General features: G+C 48.2%; 2 protein-coding genes across 7 annotated transcripts in view; both read left to right on the forward strand.

Annotated features, from left to right (window-relative positions):
* Positions 1-188: 188 nt before the first annotated feature.
* Positions 189-17,077, forward strand: HSDL1 (hydroxysteroid dehydrogenase like 1). 2 transcript variants are annotated; one of them, XM_029213505.1, is made up of 6 exons: positions 198-239; positions 7,435-7,493; positions 10,370-10,595; positions 11,273-11,718; positions 11,928-12,155; positions 14,257-17,077. In XM_029213505.1, exons 3-6 carry the CDS (start codon positions 10,376-10,378, stop codon positions 14,353-14,355), a joined length of 993 nt encoding a protein of 330 aa, XP_029069338.1. In that variant the 5' UTR covers positions 198-239; positions 7,435-7,493; positions 10,370-10,375; the 3' UTR covers positions 14,356-17,077. The 2 variants fall into 2 exon arrangements, with proteins under 2 accessions (XP_029069339.1, XP_029069338.1); XM_029213506.1 differs by lacking the exon at positions 7,435-7,493 and having other exon boundaries at positions 189-239.
* A 1,550-nt stretch (positions 17,078-18,627) lies between these two features.
* MBTPS1 (membrane bound transcription factor peptidase, site 1) overlaps positions 18,628-20,733 on the forward strand; it is a 49,886-nt gene continuing 47,780 nt past the window's right edge. For 2 of the 5 annotated variants that reach the window (XM_029244196.1, XM_029244204.1), the window contains exon 1: positions 18,662-18,744. The gene's annotated coding sequence lies outside the window, so the exon portion shown is untranslated. Of the gene's footprint in view, positions 18,745-20,733 lie in introns of all 5 variants that reach the window. The other 3 variants (XM_029244173.1, XM_029244188.1, XM_029244181.1) reach the window with 3 other exon arrangements.

Here is a 20,733-nt window from a genome sequence, read left to right on the forward strand (position 1 = left end):
AGCCCGCCAAGCCACTCTGCGTCTGCGTCGTTGGCAGGCATACGCTTCCCTGGTCCCCCACGGCAACCACTGCGCACGCGCACTCGGGACGCCGGGGGGGCGGGTCCCGCAACGGCCCCGCCCACAGCGCGTGCGCGGGTCACGTGGGGGCGCGGCCCGTTGTAGCTGCGGCGGCGGCGACGGGGTGGTGGCCGAGCGTCTTTGGTGGGACCGGCTCCGAGACTGCGTCGCCTCTGCAGGTACCGCGCCCCCCACGCCAGGCCCTGGGCCCCAGACCCTCCTGGTCTCCCTCGGCGCCCACTGGGACTTCGGCCCGGCGCCTCCTTCTGCGCCCCACCACGCCCCCCTGGACTAGTGCCCTCAGCGCCTAGACACTCAGGCCTCCCGGACCCTTTCGACCCTCCCTTCCCTCGGACCCCGCCCACAGATTCCCTCCTTCCAGAGTGTCCCCCAAGAGCGCCCCTTCCACAGCTCTATCCCGGCGTTGCACCCACACAGGACTCCCTTTTCTGGGCCCGCCCCTCCCCCAGGACCCGGCCGACCTGGGGCCCCAGCCACCCCTAGCGCGGGTCCCACTCTTTCCCAGACCTGACCCAGGTGCTCCGCACGAGGCTCTGAAGATCACCCCTTTGTGCTTCTTTATTGTCGTTTCCAAAGGACTTGGTCTGAGTGGGATTTGTTGTCGTCGTCTTTGTTCTGAAGTAGAAGTAATTCAGAATAAGGGAGCTCTTGGAGAAAGGGCCCCACCAGTTCCCCAGCGGCGGTCATTTGTTCGGCCCTGCCCGGTGCTGGAGGGGAAGGGTTCTGGAGACCAGTGAGGCTGTCGCTGTTCCAAATGAACGTGCAGCCCAGACACAGACCGGCGCTTGAAGCCAAACTCAGCGGCCCTCTCGGTGATGCTAGCAAGATGCCTGCCCGGGGGTCTCACAGTGGGTGTCGCCAGCCAGGGCTCAGGACTTTGGTAGACCTTGATCTGAATTCCCACAGCCCAATTCTTCACTTTACCTCGGCAAGCCTCAGTTTCCCCGTCTGTAAACTGGGAACGATTAAAACTCTGCCTCGTAAAGTTGATGAGAGGGCAAGTACGATGATGGGAATAAAGCACTTAGCGGAGTCTTTTGCATAAAGCCAGCTCTCAGTTTTAACCCTGAGCACTACAAATAGACAAGAGCTAACGTTGAACACTGAATTATAGTGGCTAATAGCCAAGGTTTATGGAGCAGTTATGTTCTGGGCTCTGTTCTGAGTGCTTTTTACATATGATCTACTTTAATTCTCATTATAATCTTAGGCATGAACTGTTAGCCCCGTGTTTACAGGTGATGTAAGGAAAGCTCAGGTGAAGTAATGTCACCTTCACCCAAGACACACAGCTCTTATATGGGGAGCGTGGATTCGAATCCAGGATGTCTATATTCAGAGTCTGTGGTTATAATCACTACAGTAATGTTCCAGGGGCATAGAGTTCAACAAATTGGTATTTTTTTTAGCAGATTTTTTCTTTTTGAGATAAAATTCACATAACATAAAATTCACCATTTTAGCCATTTATACATGTACTGCTCATAGCAGCATATTCATGGTGTACAGTCCTCACCACTATTTAATTCCAGAACATTCTTATCATCCCCCAAAGAAATCCCACCCGATTAGCAGTCGCTCGCCATTTCCCACTCCCCCTGTGGCAGCCCTAATCTACTTTCTGCTCTCGATTTGCCTTTTCTGGACATTTCATATACGTAGAATCCCATGATGTGTCGCCTTTTGTCTGGCTTCTTTTGCTCAGCATACTGTTCTCAAGGTTTGTCCATGGCATAGCATGTATCCATACTTCATTCTTTTTATTGCTGAATAATATTCCATCATGTGTATAGACCACATTTTGTTTATCCATTCCTCTGTTGTTGGACATTTGGGTTGTTTCCGCTTTTTCGCTAGTGAATAATGCTGCTATGAACACAGCTGTACAAGTTTTTGTGTGAGCCTAAGTCTTCGGTTATCTTGGGTCTATATCTAGGAGAAGATGCTATTATTATTTTAATTCCCACTGCACAACGGGAGACCTGAAACTGAGGGTTATCGGATCTTGGATGAGAACTCCCGTGTTCTGCTCTTTCCATGCAGTTCGTGGTAGTGGTATACTGAAACTTGGCAAAGGAAGGTAAGGAAATTCCAGAAAGTCGTGATACACCAATAATGACTTCGTCACAGTGCTGATGCAAAGTTTGAGAAGCTTCTCAAGTTTTCTCTCCCCGAGAGGGAAGTTTGAACTTTGAACACAAAGCATTATTTGCTTCTGTTTATTAAATACATGTCATATGCCTAGCACCATGCCAGGTGCTGAGGAGGACTAGTAAAGATGGATGTGACCCCAGCCTCACACCATCACAAGGCTGTGGGAGGATTAAAGAATTAAATCTGAAAAACAAAACTGTAAAAAAAATTTTGGAAAATAATATGGGAAAATATCTTTATGACTTGGGACTAGGATGGGATTTCTGAAATAAAACATGACAAGCACAAGCCATGCAGGGAAAAGATAGATAAATTTGACTACATTAATATTAAGCCATTCAGTTCATCAAAGGCACTGTAACGAGGCGAAGCGCACAGAGAGCTAGTGTCTGCAATATGGAGAGAACTCATGTAACTGAGAGAAAGAAGACAACACGTCAAAAGCTAGGAACAGGCATTCCATAGATGAGCAAACACAGACAGCACGTAAACATCAAAAGAGTGCCAGTCAGCCTCATTAGTAGTCAGGAAATGCCAGTGAAAACCATGGTGAGGCCCCGTTTCACAGCCAGCCTTTGGCAGGAAGCGAACTGGTGGACCTTGCCAGCCATCGAGAGGAGACAGCAGGCGCTCACACTTGCTGCTGGTGGGCGTGTAAATTGGTGCAGCCGCTTTGGCAACATCTCGCTGTAGGCCTGGATGCCCTGTGGCCCAGCAGTTCGACTCATAGGCCTATCCCTTTGAGGAACTCTTGTACACGTGCCTAGGAGACATGCACGAGAAGGTTCACGGCAGCGCCGTTCATAATTGTAAAGTGAAAACCAACGAGAACAACCCATCAGCAGTAGAATGGTTATATGCATTGTGTGTCTGTACCGTGAGGTAGCGTGGCAGTGAGAGTATATGGCCTACAGCTACGGAGGCGTGGGTGAGTCTCAAAGACAACGCTGAGTGAAAGAAGGCACCAAAGCATACCGAAGGGGTTTGATTCCTTTATGTAAAGGTCAGAACCAGGGAAAACGGGATATTTCAGAATCCACGCTGCGGTAATAGTACAACTATTTAAAAAAAAAAAAAAAAAAAAGCAAGGGAATATTACATCAGAATTTAGGAGATTGGTTACCGCCCCCCACCCCCGGTGGCAGAAGGGGATGTGACCAGGGAGGAAGCATCGGGGCTTCTAAGACTGCTTTGATTTGTGAAGTAGGGTGTCTGTGCGGGTGTTTTGTTCATTACTCTTTGAACTGTGCATAATAAGTTTTACAACTTTTGTGTACATTTTCCAGTTTTCTTAAATTACAGAAAAATTAGATATATTTCCTGCCCTCGAGAGGCCTGTGTTCTAGTTGAGGAACCAAGATAGAGTCCAGTTAATGCACTGCTCCGCATTCTGTTTAAGTGTTTAAGTGTCACGTGGGGGAGAGAGACGGAGGGGAACTCATGCTGGTGGGTGTGGAGACCTGGGAAGGGAAAGGAAGAGGGACGTGGGCCTCCCGTCCAGGGGTCCATCCCCAGGGCTGGCGTGTCGTGGTGCTTGTCCGCGAGTCCTGGGACTGAGCTGGGGAGAGGGGATGGGACTTGAGCTGGTCTTGCGAGGAGAGACAGGATGGGAGTGCTGAGAGCAAGGGTCTGAGTGAAGTGAGATTTCTGTTAAAAAAAAGTTTAAAGTCCTAACCCTGCAGCCTTACTGGAAAGTGCCGGCCGTTGACGAGGGTGGTGAGGACGGCCTCAGCCAGTCAAAGATCTGAGGAGCCTCTGAGGATACTTTCTGCTTCCTGAATACACTGGAAGGTTTTGGTTTGAGGGATGTTTCAGGATTTGCAACTTGTCTCTATACTGTCTTAAAAACTAGACTGGCAGTCTGTCCGTCCCTCCATCTTAATATCCTGTGACTGCTGTAACAAAGTGCTACAAGCTCAGTGCCTTAAAACAAGGCATAGTTATTCTCTTACAGTTCTGGAGGTCAGAAGCCTCAAGTCAGTCCCACTGGACTAAAGCCAGGGTGTCAGCACGGTTGTGTCGCTCGGGGAGGCTCTGGGGAGAGTCCGTATCCTGGCCTTTGCCAGATTCTGGAGGTGCCTGCCTTCCTTGACCCGTGACCCCTCTCTGCATCTTCAGTCCAGCAGCCTCTGGTCTTTAAATCTCCCTCGCGCTCTCTGACCTCTGCTTCTTGGTCACAACTCCTCCTCTGACTCTGACCCTTCTGCCTCCATCTAATAAGGGCACGTGTGATCACGTTGGACCCACCTGGATAATGCAGGATCTTCTCCCCATCTCAAGATCCTTAATCTTCAAAGTCCCGTTGCTACACGAGGTGACATGTTTACGAGGTTTGAGGATTAGGGTGTGGGCATATTGGAGGGCCATTATCTACCGACCCCACTACCTTTTGTTTGGTGGTGTTTTAATTGTCTTTTTTCCATCATACTTGCTTTATTTTCTTTGAAAACATTTTGGACAATCTGTCTTATGTTCTTGTAGCATCACCCCCAGGTAGCATTCATTTGGATAGCCTGGGGATGCCTGTGTTTCAGCCAAGACACTGCTCCCAGAGCTCTTTGATTCCCGAAGGGTTTTGTATTAGGTCTGATCGCCTTTTTCACGGTGAAGTTGAGTCAGCTAAACTGTAGGTCAGGATAATGTTACAGGCACAGCAGCCGCGCTTTGAAGACGTGACTTTGCTCCTGGAGTCTCGACCATAGTTTTCCCATGATGCCTTCATAGTTGTGATGTTACCTCAAAGGGGTTTTTTAAGGCTCTTTTGGAGCAGTTTTGGGTTTATAATAAAATCGATAGGAAGGTACGGAGACCCCATATGCCCCCTACTCCGGCACGTGCAGAGCCTCCCCTGTATCAGCGTCACTGGCCAGAGTGGTGCCATTTCTGCCAAGGGTGCGTCTACCCTGACACGTCATAATCACTCAGATTCCGTAGTTTACCTGAGGATCCCTTAGCCCTGATGAGTATTGCCCTGGAGAAGTAGAAAATGCCTAGAAGACAGTAGGGAATTGCACTGCGTTTCCTATTTCGGGGACAGTTCTGACTGTTTGCCTCTGTTGTTCACTGATGTCTTAGTTTCCGTAGAGGCAAGAAAACAAAGCTTTATAATAACTTGTACAGGTAGGGTGTACAGGGACCAGGATTTTACTGTGTTTCAGTGTTGCTTTCTAAGTGATGGATTTCTCTAGGTTTTAGACTAGTACCTATCCACAGAACAATGAACTAGTCAAACCCCCAAAGCAAGTGAAAAGCAGCCTGCTATCTGTGCGTACCTTGGTAGCCTTCTCGACCTAAATGTGTAGTAAACCCCTTTAAAACTGCTTCCATGAGCTTTCCTAGAACTGAATGGCTTTGGGGGGGAGTCCTGATTTCTTCTTCCATTAGAAAGACATTATTTTCCATCAGCTACTTACGGATGGGGAGAGGATTAAGAGGATGTCGGGCATGTAGAATTCCCAATCCTTTGCCATTTATGATCCATCGAGGTGCGGGCAAGTGGGTGAAAATGTCTGGCGTGTCTGAGGAGTGGCAGGGAGTCGGTCACAAAGCTGCGTGCTCTCCGTCTAGCTTTGCTTCGTCCCCGTCTGGATGGACCAGGGCCCAGGCCGCCTGACTTCCTGCCCGCAAGGCCACTGCCCCTCCACCGCCGCCAGCTGCCTTCTGCGCTAAACCTGATGAGCTCCTGCCTTTGGCCCAACGTTTCTGTGTGGCGTAAAGGCATCTCACAGACTGGGCTCCCCTCCCGGCCCTGTTTCCACCCCTGGGTGTGCATCCCGCGCTGTGAGCTCGTTGCTGTTGTCGCCATTTCTCGGCAGGCTGGGCTGTGCCTGGGCACGTCTCGCCCCTGCCCTCCTCCGTGGGGAATCGCTCTGTTGAGAGACCCAGCACGGGTCCTCGGCGTCCGACACTTACTGCTTTCTTCATTGCTGTTCTAGTAGTTTGTAGACTTTCCTACAGCCTAGTGACCGTGCGTGTTTAGACTTCTTGGCTGCATCATTTATTATTCATAAGTAAATTGGCTTTTGAATTTATCAGTCTTTTGTGAGTTTGGTTGGCGTGAGTCAGGTCTGTCCACGTTGAGCTGCCTCTGGGGAACGATGAGATGCATCTCAGACCTAGAATGCCGTCAGCCCGCTGATGATCCGCGATTAAAAAAAAAAATCCAGCAATGATAATCAACGTGTAAGGTAGCTGTCTGTGACGGAATTGCAATTTAAAATACCGTGACAGTCCCCCCTGACTGGTGGTGCGGGGGATCCAGTGGGTGGAGTTGAGAAGCGGGGTTGGAGGCCCTGGCACTGCTGGTCTCTGCTCCCCTCCGATGCCTGTACAGCTCCTGCTGGGCCTGCGCAGGACGGCCCCGGGGGCCTTGCCCACGAGGGGTTTCTTTTTGTAAAGGATCGCAGGTGTTGGTTTGGTGGTCCCCTCCCCGCGGGATGGGACTGAGCTGAGCTAGGCTGGGTGGTGCGATTTCATGCAGCAGCTGGTCTGGGCGCTCCTGTCCGTCCGCGCCAGGGGTTGTGTGAGGTGCTGGAGGGGTGTGTGGGGAGATGCGGCCCCCCAGGGAACGCAGCCTTGGGTGGGGGGTTTCAAAACCGAAACAGGCACCAGGCGGTGTCTAGGGCGGAGGGAGAGGGGAGAGGTGGCACTGGCGTTTCCTTCCGTCTCCTCATCCGTAAGCCCCCGGCCCCAGGCAGGCTGGAAGGGGCCATCCCTCCCTGCCGTTGCCGGCAGCCCAGGACCCACGTGCTCAGGTGGGCAGCCGGGATCTGCCGGGAGTGTGGAACAGGTGCTGCGGCCGAGCGGAGGGTCTAGTTCTCTGTGGCTGGAGCGAGCACAGTGGTTTGCAGAGAGGAGGATGAGGCCCGGGACAGGTCGGGGGCAGGGCGTGTGCTTGCCGTCCTGGGTCTGCCTCCAAGCGGTCTGGACAGATTTTGTCCTGTGTGACGAAGTGTTCCTTAAGGAACAAGGTGCAGGAGACGGGATGCCTCCCAGCCCAGCCTTCCACCAGACGGGCACTGGCGGCGCCTGCCTTCTTCCCAGACCAGGGGATGCGTCGCTGCCTGTGCAGGGAATCACGGCACGAGAGTTGTTCCGTTTCCTTAACTTTTAAAACGCTTTGGTCGTAGTTTTATATAAATTTATCCCAGCTGAGCTGTGAAGGAGAGGCATTTGTTTCCTGCTGGTTTTTGTTCACAGCTTGTCCTGAAGAGAAGACAGAGCAGTGTATTCCTGAAGGCCCAGGGCTGGCAGAGGAGGTAAGAGGAAACCACGGGTACTTAATGACTTGAGCAGAAAAATCGGGGAACTCTGTCACAGTCAGGCTTCTTTTGCTGAACTTTTTCCTTCTGAGACGTTCAATTCTTGAAAAAAATGGTGTTTGAGAGGGTCGAAGTTCCCTTTACGCAGCTTCCCCTTGGGGTGAGTCATTCCCTGAGGCATACCTGACCTTTTTAGCTGGAACCCTATTACAGACACTCCTGCAATTCATTTTCCCACAAGTATTTCTTTGGCTACGATCCATTAGTCCTTGATATGTGGTTTTCGAGTTTTCATTGAAAACACTGTTTTAACATTTTAGATGTATGCCCACCTGTTATTTTGAAGAATAGATTTAATGTTCCAAGTATCTAGTTTTTTGGTCATAGTTTTGTTATTTCGAATTTTATCACATTTTGTTTGAAAATTACTGGTGCATACGAGTATTATGTTTCACATTTGCTTTCTTCATGGCCTAGTATTTGATTAATTATGACAAAAGGCACGTGTCCACCTTAAAAAATTATCTCAGGAACTCCTAACTTAGGGTGGTTGGGTTTGGATTCTCAGTTTTTATAAAGTTCTTCCTTGTAAGAAGCTAATGTTTTGGCTGTTTCTCTGGGAATCGAATTAGCGCCATTCGGGGAAGGCAGGCAGTGTGAGAGTGCTCAGTGCCCGGCAGGGGCCTCTCCAGCCGGCGCCTGCCTCCTCAGGATGGGGCTGTGTGTTGAGATGCTGCAGCAGCGGGGACCCTTGGAGGGGGTGACACGTCACTACCTCTTCGCTAGCATCCGGAAGCTTTGAGAGGCGCTCATGCACAGCAGAAAAGGGGTGAACACGTTTAAGGTGGATGACCGTGACTGTGAGCGTCTTTCAGAGGATTTGGAGCAGTGCCCGGAGCGTACGGCCTTAGTGGGGCGGACGGACCAGAAAAAGAAAAGCATCTTCAGCCCGGACTGCATTGATCTTGATAGTTCACGTTTTAGGGAATCTCAGCCAGTGTGGTCCATGAAGAAGCATTACTCCAGAGGAGCATGTAATTGTTTTTATCTTATTAAGTAATTGGTTTGTGTGCTTAATAAAGTTTATAATGTTTTCTTTTCTTGACCAACCTTGGCATCCTTGTCGTAGGAGGTAAGTTTCTCTGAACAGAACCCCAAAGTGTACAGCACTTTACTTACTGGAAATAAGGTGGCCCCTTCAGTCATTTCCTGTAATGCTATTTGAGAAGGACGTTTCTTTAACTTACTTAATGCCACACCCACTTAGAGTTACGGTAGGAGTGGAAATTTTAACGTTTGAGGGGTTATATCCTCATTGTGAGGCATTTAGGAATCCCACTGCCTATTTCTTTCAGTTTTCTGTCGTATTTCTTTTGTATGTTTTGTTGGTTTGTAATTTGGACTGCAGACTCAGGTGTATACTCAACACACAGATATATATCGCTATATACCTATTTATAGTCAGTAGTTTTTTCGTTATTTTATGTGCCTGTTACCACAGTGTGGTATCATTCTTACTTTGTGTTCCATTCCAGAGGTTAATTTGTTTTCTCCTCTTTGCATTGCGGTGGAGTGGGAAGGAATTCACTTATTCTTCCTTAAGCTTATGCCAACTTTTGCTGCTATTGTCGGGGATTTTTCTTAGTTTCAGGCTTTATTTTTTTCCTATTCTAATGCAGTTTCTATGAAAGGGGCCACTTCCAGAAGTTTTATATAAATGTTTGTTTGGCTTAAATCTGTTTTCTTTTATTAGTATACAATGAATGCTGTATCCTTGTGTTTGTGCATATCGGAGCTCCCTGTAATTTAATTGTGGTCTGTTCTGAGCTTTTTGATGTTTGACCCTCACTTGATAGCACACAGTTGGCTCAGGCCTCAGTGGCTTCCTGGGTCTAGTCCAGGATGAAGTTCAGCCTTGGTCGTGCCCGGCCTTTCTCTGCCTTTCTGAGCACAGGCATACATACACCAGTTCGTATGGCATTTAAAGTTGTTTTGTTAAATGTTCGTCTCTTCTTCTAGGTAGTTATTTACTTCATCTTTGAGTCCTTAGCGTCGGTCATGGTACGTGGCACATAATAGGTGCATCGCGATGCTTGCTGTGTCAATACTTACAAGAATTGAATTGGACTTTTCTTTCCCCAAACGTTAAGGGGCCAGGGAAAGGTAATGGTGTGCCAGTGACATCAGCACGATGGAGCGTGCTTATGCACTATCGTTTGAGAAAACCATTTCTTCAAGTTTGGGGGGTATCTCTTTTTAAATATACATTTATGAATATTATTCATACATAATCTAATTTATGTTTATTTGATGTTAAAGTTTATTAGAGCTTAGTTTTGTCACAAATGGGTTGTAAGGTCTTTGAGGCCAAGGCCCTGTCTTAACATTGCCTCTGTTTCTTCTACTCTGTCTCTCCAGGGATAGTAGGCCCTCTGCGCTTGCGGGTTTTGAATACATATAAATTCAGTAAAAGAAAGAAACATACCTCTCAGCTGTTACGTGAATTAAAAGCTCTGTGTCTGTCGCTGTGCTGGACCAGGAGCTTTTTCTGGCATAGGGCATGTTGTGTTTATCTCCGTAGCCACAACATTTAGCGCCGCAGTGCCTGGATTTTAGTAGGAATTTGGTAACTCTTGATAACTATGTTGACTAATCTTCTTGGAAGGAAAGAACTTTATAAGCTACAGATGTTAAATAATGAGGTCATAAATTGTCTGGATCCATGGGCTATGTGCATATGAACGGTTACTGTTATTGAATGCAAAATTGTTAAGCTCTGATGTCCTCAGATTCCTTTCTTCCCGCGCACTGTGCGTGTTCCTTTAACTTACTAAGCAAAGGCCACCTCTCTCTCTCGCTGCCCTCCCTTGCAGGCTGCCATGGCTGCCGTCGACAGCTTCTACCTCTTGTACAGGGAAATCGCCAGGTCCTGCAACTGCTACATGGAAGCCCTCGCCTTGGTTGGAGCCTGGTACACGGCCAGAAAAAGCATCACCGTCGTCTGTGACTTCTACAGCCTCATCAGGCTGCATTTCATCCCGCGCCTGGTGAGCAGAGCAGACCTGATCAAGCAGTATGGAAGATGGGCAGTCGTGAGTGGTGAGAGATGAGTTTTCAGTTCTTGCCTAATCTAAAAATGAAATCATCTTTCCTGTTTAATCTGTGTTTTAAGTTGGATGCATCATTCCTGGAGTTACTGAATTTGATGTAATGTTTTCATGGGATAAAAAAATAAAACTACTCTGTTATGATTATGTGCGCATTTCTTACCGCCCTCGTCCTGGAAGAATTTCCCTGTGATTTCTGTGCTTCTCATTCTGCCCCTCCTGTTCCCAGTCCAGCTCCAGCCCCACCTTCCTAGCCTTTGCTTTTCCTTCTTGCTCTCTGTTTTCAAAGTGTCCTTACAAACTGGTACCACTTTCAGAAACACTTCCCTTATTTTAAATTTCATCTTAATTTACCATTGTTTCCCAGGAAAGTACCCCCTGGCACTCATTCAAGCCAGATGAGAGTTTGAAAACAGTTTCCCACTGTGTCTCACAGTCAACTTGGTGAATGTAAAACAGCTCTTCCTCTGCCTGTCAGAGTGTCTGGGCGAGTATTTGACTAGCTTGTGTCATGGATTTGACCTTGTGCTTGACTGATCACTTACAGAACTCGGTTTATTTCTAGTGTGAATCCTTCTCTGATTAAACCCGGACACAGTGTATTTAACGTCCATTTTAAAGGTCACACTGAGAAACGAGTTTGCTCTCTTGTCCCCGCTTGTACTGTAGGCGCAACAGATGGGATTGGAAGGGCCTACGCAGAGGAGTTGGCCAGCCGTGGGCTCAACATCGTCCTGATCAGTCGGAACCAAGAGAAGCTGCAGACGGTCGCTAAAGACATAGGTGACGCCTACAAAGTGGAGACTGACGTCATTGTCGCGGACTTCAGCAATGGCCGCGAGATCTACGGCCTGATTCGGGAAGCCCTGAAGGACAGAGACGTTGGCATCCTGGTGAACAACGTGGGCGTGTTCTACCCCTACCCGCAGTACTTCACGCAGGTCTCGGAGGACACGCTCTGGGACATCGTCAACGTGAACGTTGCCGCCGCCAGTCTGATGGTGCATATCGTGTTACCCGGGATGGTGGAGAGGAAGAAAGGGGCCATCGTCACCATCTCCTCCGGCTCCTGCTGCAAGCCAACCCCCCAGCTGGCGGCGTTTTCCGCGTCTAAGGTAACGCGTCCCCGGTTGGAAAGTGAAATCACCATGCAGGACAGTGTTTATCACGATGGCTTGGTCCAGTTTGTTGAGCTCTTTGTCAGCAGCTCGTGTTTGCTTGTGCTGTATTTTTTTCCCTGAAATGACCATTAAGTCTTTCTTTTTCTCCTGAATTTCTTCTGAGTTCCTGAAAAATTAGGTCTTTTCCCCTCCTGTTTCAACAGGCTTACTTAGACCACTTCAGCAGAGCATTGCAGTATGAATATGCTTCCAAAGGAATTTTCGTACAGAGTCTAATCCCGTTCTACGTAGCTACCAACGTGTCCACCCCTGGCAGCTTTCTGCACAAGTGCCCGTGGTTGGTGCCTTCGCCCCAAGTGTACGCACATCATGCTGTTTCTACCCTTGGCATTTCAAAAAGGACCACAGGATACTGGTCCCATTCCATCCAGGTAACAGTGTGCGCTCGGCTCTCGTAATTAGGTTAATGCATCCCAAACCTTTTTAAAATGACGCTTGGGAATCTGATTGAAGCATGACGCTGAAAGATGAGGATTGTGGGTTCTGATTCTCAAACCTTAGAGTGCTCCGGTTTAAGGATCCAGTTCACGTTCTTTGAGTTCCTTTCCATCTTCTCCATTCCCGTTTGTTTCTTACCTTTTTAAGTCCCGCCTGTCTCAGTCTCTGGGGAACGCATGGCATTTGTGTTTTCAGCGCTGTGCACTTTTCCGACAAGCTGGATGTGTACCCTCGCTGTGGACGTCCTCCCCTCAGCTCGTTGTTCCCAAGTCCTACTGAGCCGGGTCCCCGGGGGGGCTACTCTGTGTCACATTGGTCAGGAGCGGGCCTGGACACACGGGTCAGGATCCCCGAAGGCGCCCAGAGCCTTGCAGAACCCAACCCCCACCACCCCGGCTCTTCTGCAGTTCCCGGTGCCTGGAGACTTGGCATCCCTTTCCTGTTACTGCTGTTATCTCAACAGGCCGATGAGTCAGCCTCCGGAGGTGATCCGTCAGTACCCAGAGGATGAAATTCTCTCCTCTTCCATTAGCTCTTTCCCTCCCACTGCCCAGTGTGCTGAAACCTCCCCGGGACAAGCCAATGAGTCTCCGCCTGCCCGTCCTTAGGAAACGGGCAGAATCCATCTTGATGCTGGTCCCCCCTGTAGTGGACAAGTGGTCATGAGAGGAGATTTAAAACAAACAGATTTCTAGATGCTGCTTCAATCTCCACTCAATAAATACTGAAAATAAAATGCCCTTTGGAGGGGGATCCGATTACCTAGCCTGTGTCAGGGGCCCCCATGTTTCAATGTGACCCTCCTTACAGAGTCCTCCTAAGGGACCATATATTGCCTTCTTTCATCTCCTTGGATTTTAGAGCCTTTTGCTTTAGGACAGTGGCCCCAAGGAGGAGTATTTGGGTATTTTTTTCCATGAAATCCTGACTCTTTAAAGAGGTCCAAAGAGACCTTGGTCATTTTCACAGGTAGTTACTTACGGCTCCAGGCCAAACACGGGAGCCCTGTCTCCAAGGTGGCTAAGCTGAAGCTTCTGTGGAACCTGCTGGGAACAGCTGCACCTCTGGGACCCTCACCCCACAGTTCATCGTGCTGGGACCCCCCTCCTTGTTCACTGTGGTTCCTGGAATAGCAGAGTGACCTGGGTCTGTTTCTTAAGGAGAATGTGGAGTGACCTGTATTACTACACCTCTGGTCAAGGCTAGAACATCAGCACCTGCCAGGGGCCCGTCCATCTCCCCTCCTTCACACACAAGGTGTTAAACTTCCGCTCAGTCTCGGACAGATCCGTCAGTGTTGCGCAGGGCTTCTCCACCTGGGCACTAGTGGTGTAGAGGTTGGCTCGTTCCTTGTTGTGGGACCTTCCTGTGCGCTGTACGATGCTCACAGCGTCCTGGACCTCTGCCCACGAGATGCCGGTAGCACCACCACCCCACTTGTGACAGCTAATACTGTTTCTGGACCTTGCCGAATGTCCCCTGGGGGGACGTGGCCCTGGAGACCCCCTGGAGCAGAGCAGCATCAGCGGACATCCTCCCTGTATCCCCGAGGCTTCCACGTCACACCTCAAGACACTCTCTCAGGGTCCTGGTGTTTTTGACTCAGTGCTTTTGTTTAACTTAGCACCACTCTGCCCCTCAGTCCCCAGTTTTCTCACACAGTACTAAGCACGTACGCAGTTTTCTCTTTCACCTGCCTTTTATTCCTGGGCTGATCTGTAATTCTTATCCACATTCCATACTATTCATGTCACGTTAAGTAAAGATGAAATCGTATCACTGCGTGTAGGTCTGTCCCGCCTCATTAGAGAAAGGGGGCGGGTGGGCGGTGATCACATTTCTGTTCCCCAGAGAGTCTAGCATAGGGTCTTATACAAAAGTAGGTGCTCAGTGCAGTAGCACCTAAGGTTTTTCCCTTTTTTGTATTTAATGGGATTGGTGATGTTTGTTGGTTTAAACGATTGCTGATCTGTGCGTCCTGTTGTCGATGACTTTGGGTTCTAACCTTACGGTCTTTTTCTCTTTCATTTTTAGTTTCTTTTTGCGCAGTATATGCCTGAATGGCTCTGGGTGTGGGGAGCAAATATTCTCAATCGTTCCCTACGTAAGGAGGCCTTATCCTGCAAAGCGTGAAGCTGGCTGATGGTTGGGAAGTGTTGCCAACTCGGGGAACCTGCAGCATTCTGCATTTGGAAGAACACATGTAATTTATCTTCTGCATTTTCTTTCTACCGATCATTTAGCATACTGTTGACTCATCGTTTGCAAAATAAACATAACACTTTTAAGAATGCTGTGGAAAAGCCTCAAGGGCCGCTTGGAAGGCACAGAGTACACAACGACCACCACACAAGAACCATGAGGCAACCTAAATTTTGATGCTTTTTTTTTTTTTTAAGCTGTTCGAAAGCTGTGTGATTTATGTTGTTCTAAGAGCTACTCGCAGTCTGATATTGAAATATGATGTGACTTGTCAGCTCTTACAGTTTCGCGTGTTGTTTCTTAAGGGCAGTTATTTCAGTAGATGAATTATAGTATTGGTTTTCAAATGTTCATCAGGAAAAACTATTTCACAGTGTTATTCTCGAGGTCAGATTGCTGGTATAATTAGTGGAACTCTGTATTATATTGTGTAACTCTAGTTGTTCGGCTCTCTGTGTATGAAATGCTGCTCTTCAGCTGATACTTCGTTAGAGAACCATATACGTGTGTATGTTGTGTGCATCTAGGCAACTTTATGTATGGGTAAGTTACTTTAAGAAAGATTTCTCGTCAGGATGGCTTAATGTGGAATCTTAAGGGTATTAAAATTCTAGATTTTTCCTTTTCATACTAAACAAGGCTGCCCAATTTTGTGCTATAGATTTGCCAAGTATAATATTACTTACGACATTCTGTTTTTTTTAACCTACTAAGGAATTAATTCATTCCTAGATTTGGACGTGTAGTAATTGACCCTCAGTCATCCTCTGATTTATAATTACTGTGGATGAGTAATGACTTCTCAGCCTATGACACATTTTATAACAAATTTAGCCCTTTAGAGCTTGTTTTACCTTGTTGTCAAACACTTTGCTATGTAATATTAGTCCATTCCAGTGGCATTATTGGTGTAAACATCAAAGATTTATAGAATAGTAGTTAAAATATGGACAGATATTGTGTGTGTGATATGACGTATTGTGTCTGTTGAAATAAGTTAGAAGCTCATTCTTGGTTCGCGTAATGGATTTATGCGTTACAGTGAACACTTCTATTGGTATGAAGATAATTATGCACAACCCACCACAACACGGGTTTGCACTGAAACCTACTGTGAAGTCTTTCTGGTTCAGGTCCTGTAAAGCCAAACATTTTTGAGAATCACATACGTAGTGCTTTGACAGTCGTAAATCACTATACGAATATGACCGTATGTGCAAATTTGAAACTCACAGTTTAATATTGCAACATTGATGCAGAAACCGGTAAATTGAAATCAGGACTTTTATGAAATTGCTTTCTCCTGAGATAATACTCCATCACGAGTAGGCCTAAAGCATGCTTTTATGTTATGCCCACAATTTTGCCAGTGACATTGCCTTAGTATTTCCAGATCTGACTTGGACTCAAGATCAGAAGTTAACTTCAGAGCTCTTCAACTTACAGATCAGGCCTTCATCACATAAGAGGAGGAACTTCAGGTGTGAAAATTTACACACTAGTGATACTACGTAGAACTGACCTTTCTACGATACTACTACGTAGAACTGTTTTGCTTCCAAGTTGGCTTGGAAACCTTTATTTTGTCATATTTGGCATTTCCCCACCCGACCATTTATGGTCATTAAGACTAGCGAAAATTTGACTTCATGCCACAGTGACTTGAACTTTAATTGACATATAATAAGAAGCAGCAACTTGATGTAAAAATACCATATTTATATCTAAGGTGTTATGTGGTACAGCAGTGTCTTATATTTATAGATTAGGTGTTGGATCATTGTTATATGATGAGACTAAGTAAACCATGTCAGTGATGTTTTAAAATTCTCTCCTTGGCGGGACGTATGTAAATATGCTGGTTGGTGCAAAGTTCATGAAAGATCATAACCAAGACTCTTCCTTAGGTTTTACCTTTCCCAGAGCTCATTTGAGAGTCATAATCGGACCACTGTAGTTGGGGTTTCTTATTAAGAATGTGGGAAATAAGAACCTTTGAAAGAGTCTGTGGCCTGAAAACAACAATAAAAGCAGTTGCTTCTGCTTCCTTTGGAAGAGGTTTTGCTCCATATGTTTGTAAATTGGTTGTTTGGAAAGAGAGACACATTTTTTTTCCCGTAGGAACAATTACTTAAAAGTTACAAAAAGTTAATCTCTAAACACCTGTGATAGTAACTCATTAAAAGCTGGTAACTCAGTAAGAAAATTGTGCGTGTAACCACGTGTCTCATAAATCTTGTGAAACTACAGAGTTGATTTCTTGCTCTCATTCTCCTGATAGGTTGAATAAGATGAAGGCTGATTTTGATCACAGACATTGGCGATGTGGAGGTCACTGGTGCTTTTGTCATGATCCATTTTCATCGAGTGGTGGGGATGAAAGGAGCGGTGGGGATGAAAAGTAGTGGGTTCAAGAAAGAGTGGGAAGAAAAAGGGAGTCAGTGAGTAGAGACAGCTCTTCGGAGGAGTCTGTTTTGTTTTAACCTCAGTTACTTAAAACCTTGGCACATTTGGGAACCAGAGGGTTAAGTGGCGTCCTCAGTGTTGACATCGTTTGCCCTCGGAAACTAGTCTCTCTGTGTCTCTGTCTCAGTATTGGCTCAGGCTGTTACTCTTTAAAATAGCACTCGGTGTTAATAAAGATTTACCTTCCCGTGGAATTGTGAATGCTTTATTATATACGTGAAGGGTTAGTTTAGGAAGTTACTAGAACCTGGAGTGGTGTGGAAAACCGGTAGACCAGGATTCTGGGGCTCTCAGCCTTCCTTGGTCAATTTCCAGGCCACCTCCTGTCATGCCCCAGGCCTCCTGCAGTTTCTAGGGTTTTCAGGAGCTGGCAGCTGTCTCTCTTCCCCCCCGCTTCCGACTTCACTATCACGTGACAAGGATGTTTGCAATGCATCAGCCTACCTCTGTTCCTAACAGTTGGGCTTTGTATTCAATGGCATAGTGACCTAAAGGGCTGTTAAAAGAACCCTGAGTAGAACAACACAGTTAAGTTTAAGATCAGGTACCTTACGTGGTGGCAGCAGGGAGTGCTTAATTTTGAGGATTTGCAAGTGCGAGGGTCAAGAATTCTCTGAAAGTTCCTAACATTGATGCGACCTGGGGCGGGGCGGGGGTGGGGGAAGAACTTAATCAGGTGTGGGTTGATCTAGTGTAGCCACCGCATTTATTGAATGTGTGTCAAGCTCTGTGTGTGTATGTTTCATTTAACCCTCATCCTATTAGGTAGGTATTCGTATCTCTTTTTTGGATGAGGAAGGTGAGGTACGAAAGAGCTGAGGTACAACTTGCCGAAGATCACACAGCCAGTAGGGGATTCTGTATTTAGCCACTATATCAAATGAGTTTGGTTAAATATTCTTAAAGGGAAGATGCAGTGCTGTGGTTTCTAATGTTGGGGCCATGCAGTATCTTCATGGTGCCGTGGAAAGTTCAAACAAGATGCAAGCAGTTTTGTCTCACTGTGTAGCACATCATTTGTCATCAGCATTACGTAAAACAGGCTTTCAGTCCCCCAGTTGTGTCCAATGTCAAGTGTGGACCGGCTCAACATTTAGACACAAAACAGCCCGTGGTCTCAATCACCCGGACATTTTGGGGGGGGCGCGCTTCTAGAGTTCAACACATTAATCCTTGTTTCTTCAAAAGGGGTAGCCGCTTGGCGTCCGTGCTCCAGGCGAGGCCGCGAGGGGTTAGGAGTGGAGCGGACCCGACTTGGGGCAGGGGTCTCGCCGGTCAGGGTGGGAGTCAGGGGAGGACTCGCATCCTCACGCCCTGAGCAAGCACTTCACCCGCCCGCGTCCCAGGTGCCGCGCGGGTAAAACGGGTAGCGGTTTGCAGGGGGCGCGCGCTGAACCCGGCTCTTGCTCCGGACACCTAAAGGCCCCAGGAGGAGAGCGCTGGAGTAGAAGCTTTCAGGGGCCGTTTCGCCATGGTTGTCCTCTGCAGGACCGAGCCCGGCCCGGGCCAGTGCAGGTTCCATGAGCTCCTGCCCTAAATCCCTACGCATCCCTCGCCGGCCCATTCCAACAGTCCTCTACCCGGACTCCGAGCCGGTCCCGCCCCAGGGCCGCAAACTTCGCGAGACCTTCGTCTGTCCTCCCGGCCCGGCCCCGCGGCCCCCGGCGTCCAGAGCGCGCACGCAGGGCACGCACGGCCGCCGGGGCCGGCGCTCCAGGCCGTCGGGTTCTCCGCCCGGATCGCGCAGTATCGCGAGCGTTGGGAGTAAACACCCCGCATGGAGATCCGAGGCGTGTTCGCCGCGGAGGTGCCGTTATTCCGGGCCGGGCGGACTCGAGCCTGAGGCCGCCGCAGGTACGTCAGGCGGCCCGCTCCTCGGAGCCGCCGCCTCTCCGGACCCGCGCGGCCGCCCGCGCTCTCCGGCGTGCTCGGCGTGCTCGAGGCCCCGAGGGCGGGGGTCTGCGCTGGCGGGGGCGGCGGCGGGGCCTCGTTGCGCCCCGGGAACCGCTGGGCGCCGACTGGGCGGTGCGGGGGCGACGGTGCGGGGAGCGGGGAGGACGGGCGGCTTGACGCGCCGGTGCACTGCATGCCTGCCCGTGGGAGCCTCGCGGTCCCCTCCACTCGCCTCAGACCGGCCCGGCTCCCGGCTGGTGTCCCCGCCTGGCCCTCTCTGCGTGTTGACACGCTTCGGTAGCTTGCTCCATTTCACCGTTTTCTTTATCTGAAATACACTTTAACGGAGTCAAACCGTATGCCTGGCCCTGGCCCTCCGCCTCCGAACAGACCGCAGTTTTCGGGTCTGTTCCCAGAGGGAGCTGGTATCAGATCTTAAGGGACCTCGGTTCTCTTCCCCGTCTCGGTCTGTACGCATTGCTCCACTGATTTTTCAAAAATGCGGGGTAAGAAGCTCGTCGGCAAGTTGGGTTCGGGAGGCTCTGGTTGACTCTCAGAACCAGAATGCCTTTCAGACCTGTAGAATCTTAAAATCTTGCCTTGCCCTGTCCTGAATGTGCTGCGTGAGACGGTTATACACCGTCTACATGTGTTCATTAAGATGTTTACCCCTTGTTTGGGTTAGAGCCCCTGAGACTTATGGCCTGTTTGCCTATGCAGATTAAGTTAAATATTTACAGTTACTTTAGATTCTGAAGGACACTTCCAAGTGTCCTTTGAGAGTGGCTTAAGATTTGAGTTGAACTGGAGAGTTTCGTTTCCTATGGCCCTTTAGTCTCGATTGTGCTGGTAAGTAGCGCTCTCACTTCAAGGTCTCAGTTTGCCTGAGTATAAAAATGAGGGGTTTGGAGAACAGTGACTCTTCCCAACCTTTAATCTGCAGCACCCATTTTATTTATATATTTTTTAACGTGAGAGCTTTGTTAAGGTAAAGTTACATACCATAAAATTCAACTGCTTTAAGTGTACTTATTCAGTATTTGTTGGTAGTTGTTGTTTTAGTAAATTTGCAGAGTTCTGCAACCACCATAACCCAGTTTAAGGTGACATCCCCCAAAGATGGCTGGTGCCCATCTGCAGTCACTGCCCATTTCTTACGCCAGCTCCAGGCAACCACTAATCTATTTCCTGTCTCCTTAGATTTGTCTTTTCTGAATATTTTGTGTATTCAGGTGAGATCGTATGTGGCCATTGTGTCTGGCTTCTTTTGTTTCGCGTACTCTTTTCAGAGTTCATGTACATTGTACCGTGTATCAGTAAGTCATTCCTTTTTTTTTAAACTGAAGTAGGGTTGATTTACAATGTTGTGTTAGTTTCAGGTGTACAGCAGAGTGATTCATTTATACATATATATATTCTTTTTCAGATTCTTTTCCATTACAGGTTATTCCAAGATATTGAATATAGTTCCCTGTGCTATACAATGGGTCCTTGTTTATCTATTTTATATATAGTAGAGTGTATCTGATAATCCTAAACTCCTAGTTTATGCCTTCCCCCAATACTTCATTCCTTCTTATGGCCCAGGAATATCCCAGTGTATGGATATAAGACATTTTGTTTATCCATTCATGCAGGACACTTTTTTGGGGGTGAGGGTGGGGCTGTGTGGCATGTGGGATCTTAGTTCCCGACCAGGGATCTTACCCGAGCCCCGTGCAGTGGAAGCGCAGAGTCTTAACCACTGGACGGCCAGGGCAGTCCCCTGGACGCTTTTCTCAAATAAAATGTTACGTTTCCATGTATGATGCAGATGGCCAGAGCCCTTTTTGTTAGAGGTGGCAGCAGGGGTGGCGGGTGGGACTCTTGTCCATAAGCTGTCTCAATGGTGCTCCCCAAGTATCCTTTATATCCCTTATATTATAAGGCTTATAGTTATAATTGATTATA

The sequence above is a fragment of the Monodon monoceros genome, unplaced genomic scaffold, assembly GCF_005190385.1.
Source record: "Monodon monoceros isolate NGI ecotype Baffin Bay Population unplaced genomic scaffold, NGI_Narwhal_1 Super_Scaffold_10, whole genome shotgun sequence".
NCBI classification, from domain to species: domain Eukaryota; kingdom Metazoa; phylum Chordata; class Mammalia; order Artiodactyla; family Monodontidae; genus Monodon; species Monodon monoceros.

Coding starts and splice junctions, on each gene's coding strand:
- HSDL1 (XM_029213506.1), top strand. CDS start 10,376: ATGGCTGCCGTCGACAGCTTCTACCTCTTGTACAGGGAAATCGCCAGG. Junction 10,596..11,272: donor AAGATGGGCAGTCGTGAGTG/GTGAGAGATGAG, acceptor CTTGTACTGTAG/GCGCAACAGATGGGATTGGA. Junction 12,156..14,256: donor ACTGGTCCCATTCCATCCAG/GTAACAGTGTGC, acceptor TTTCATTTTTAG/TTTCTTTTTGCGCAGTATAT.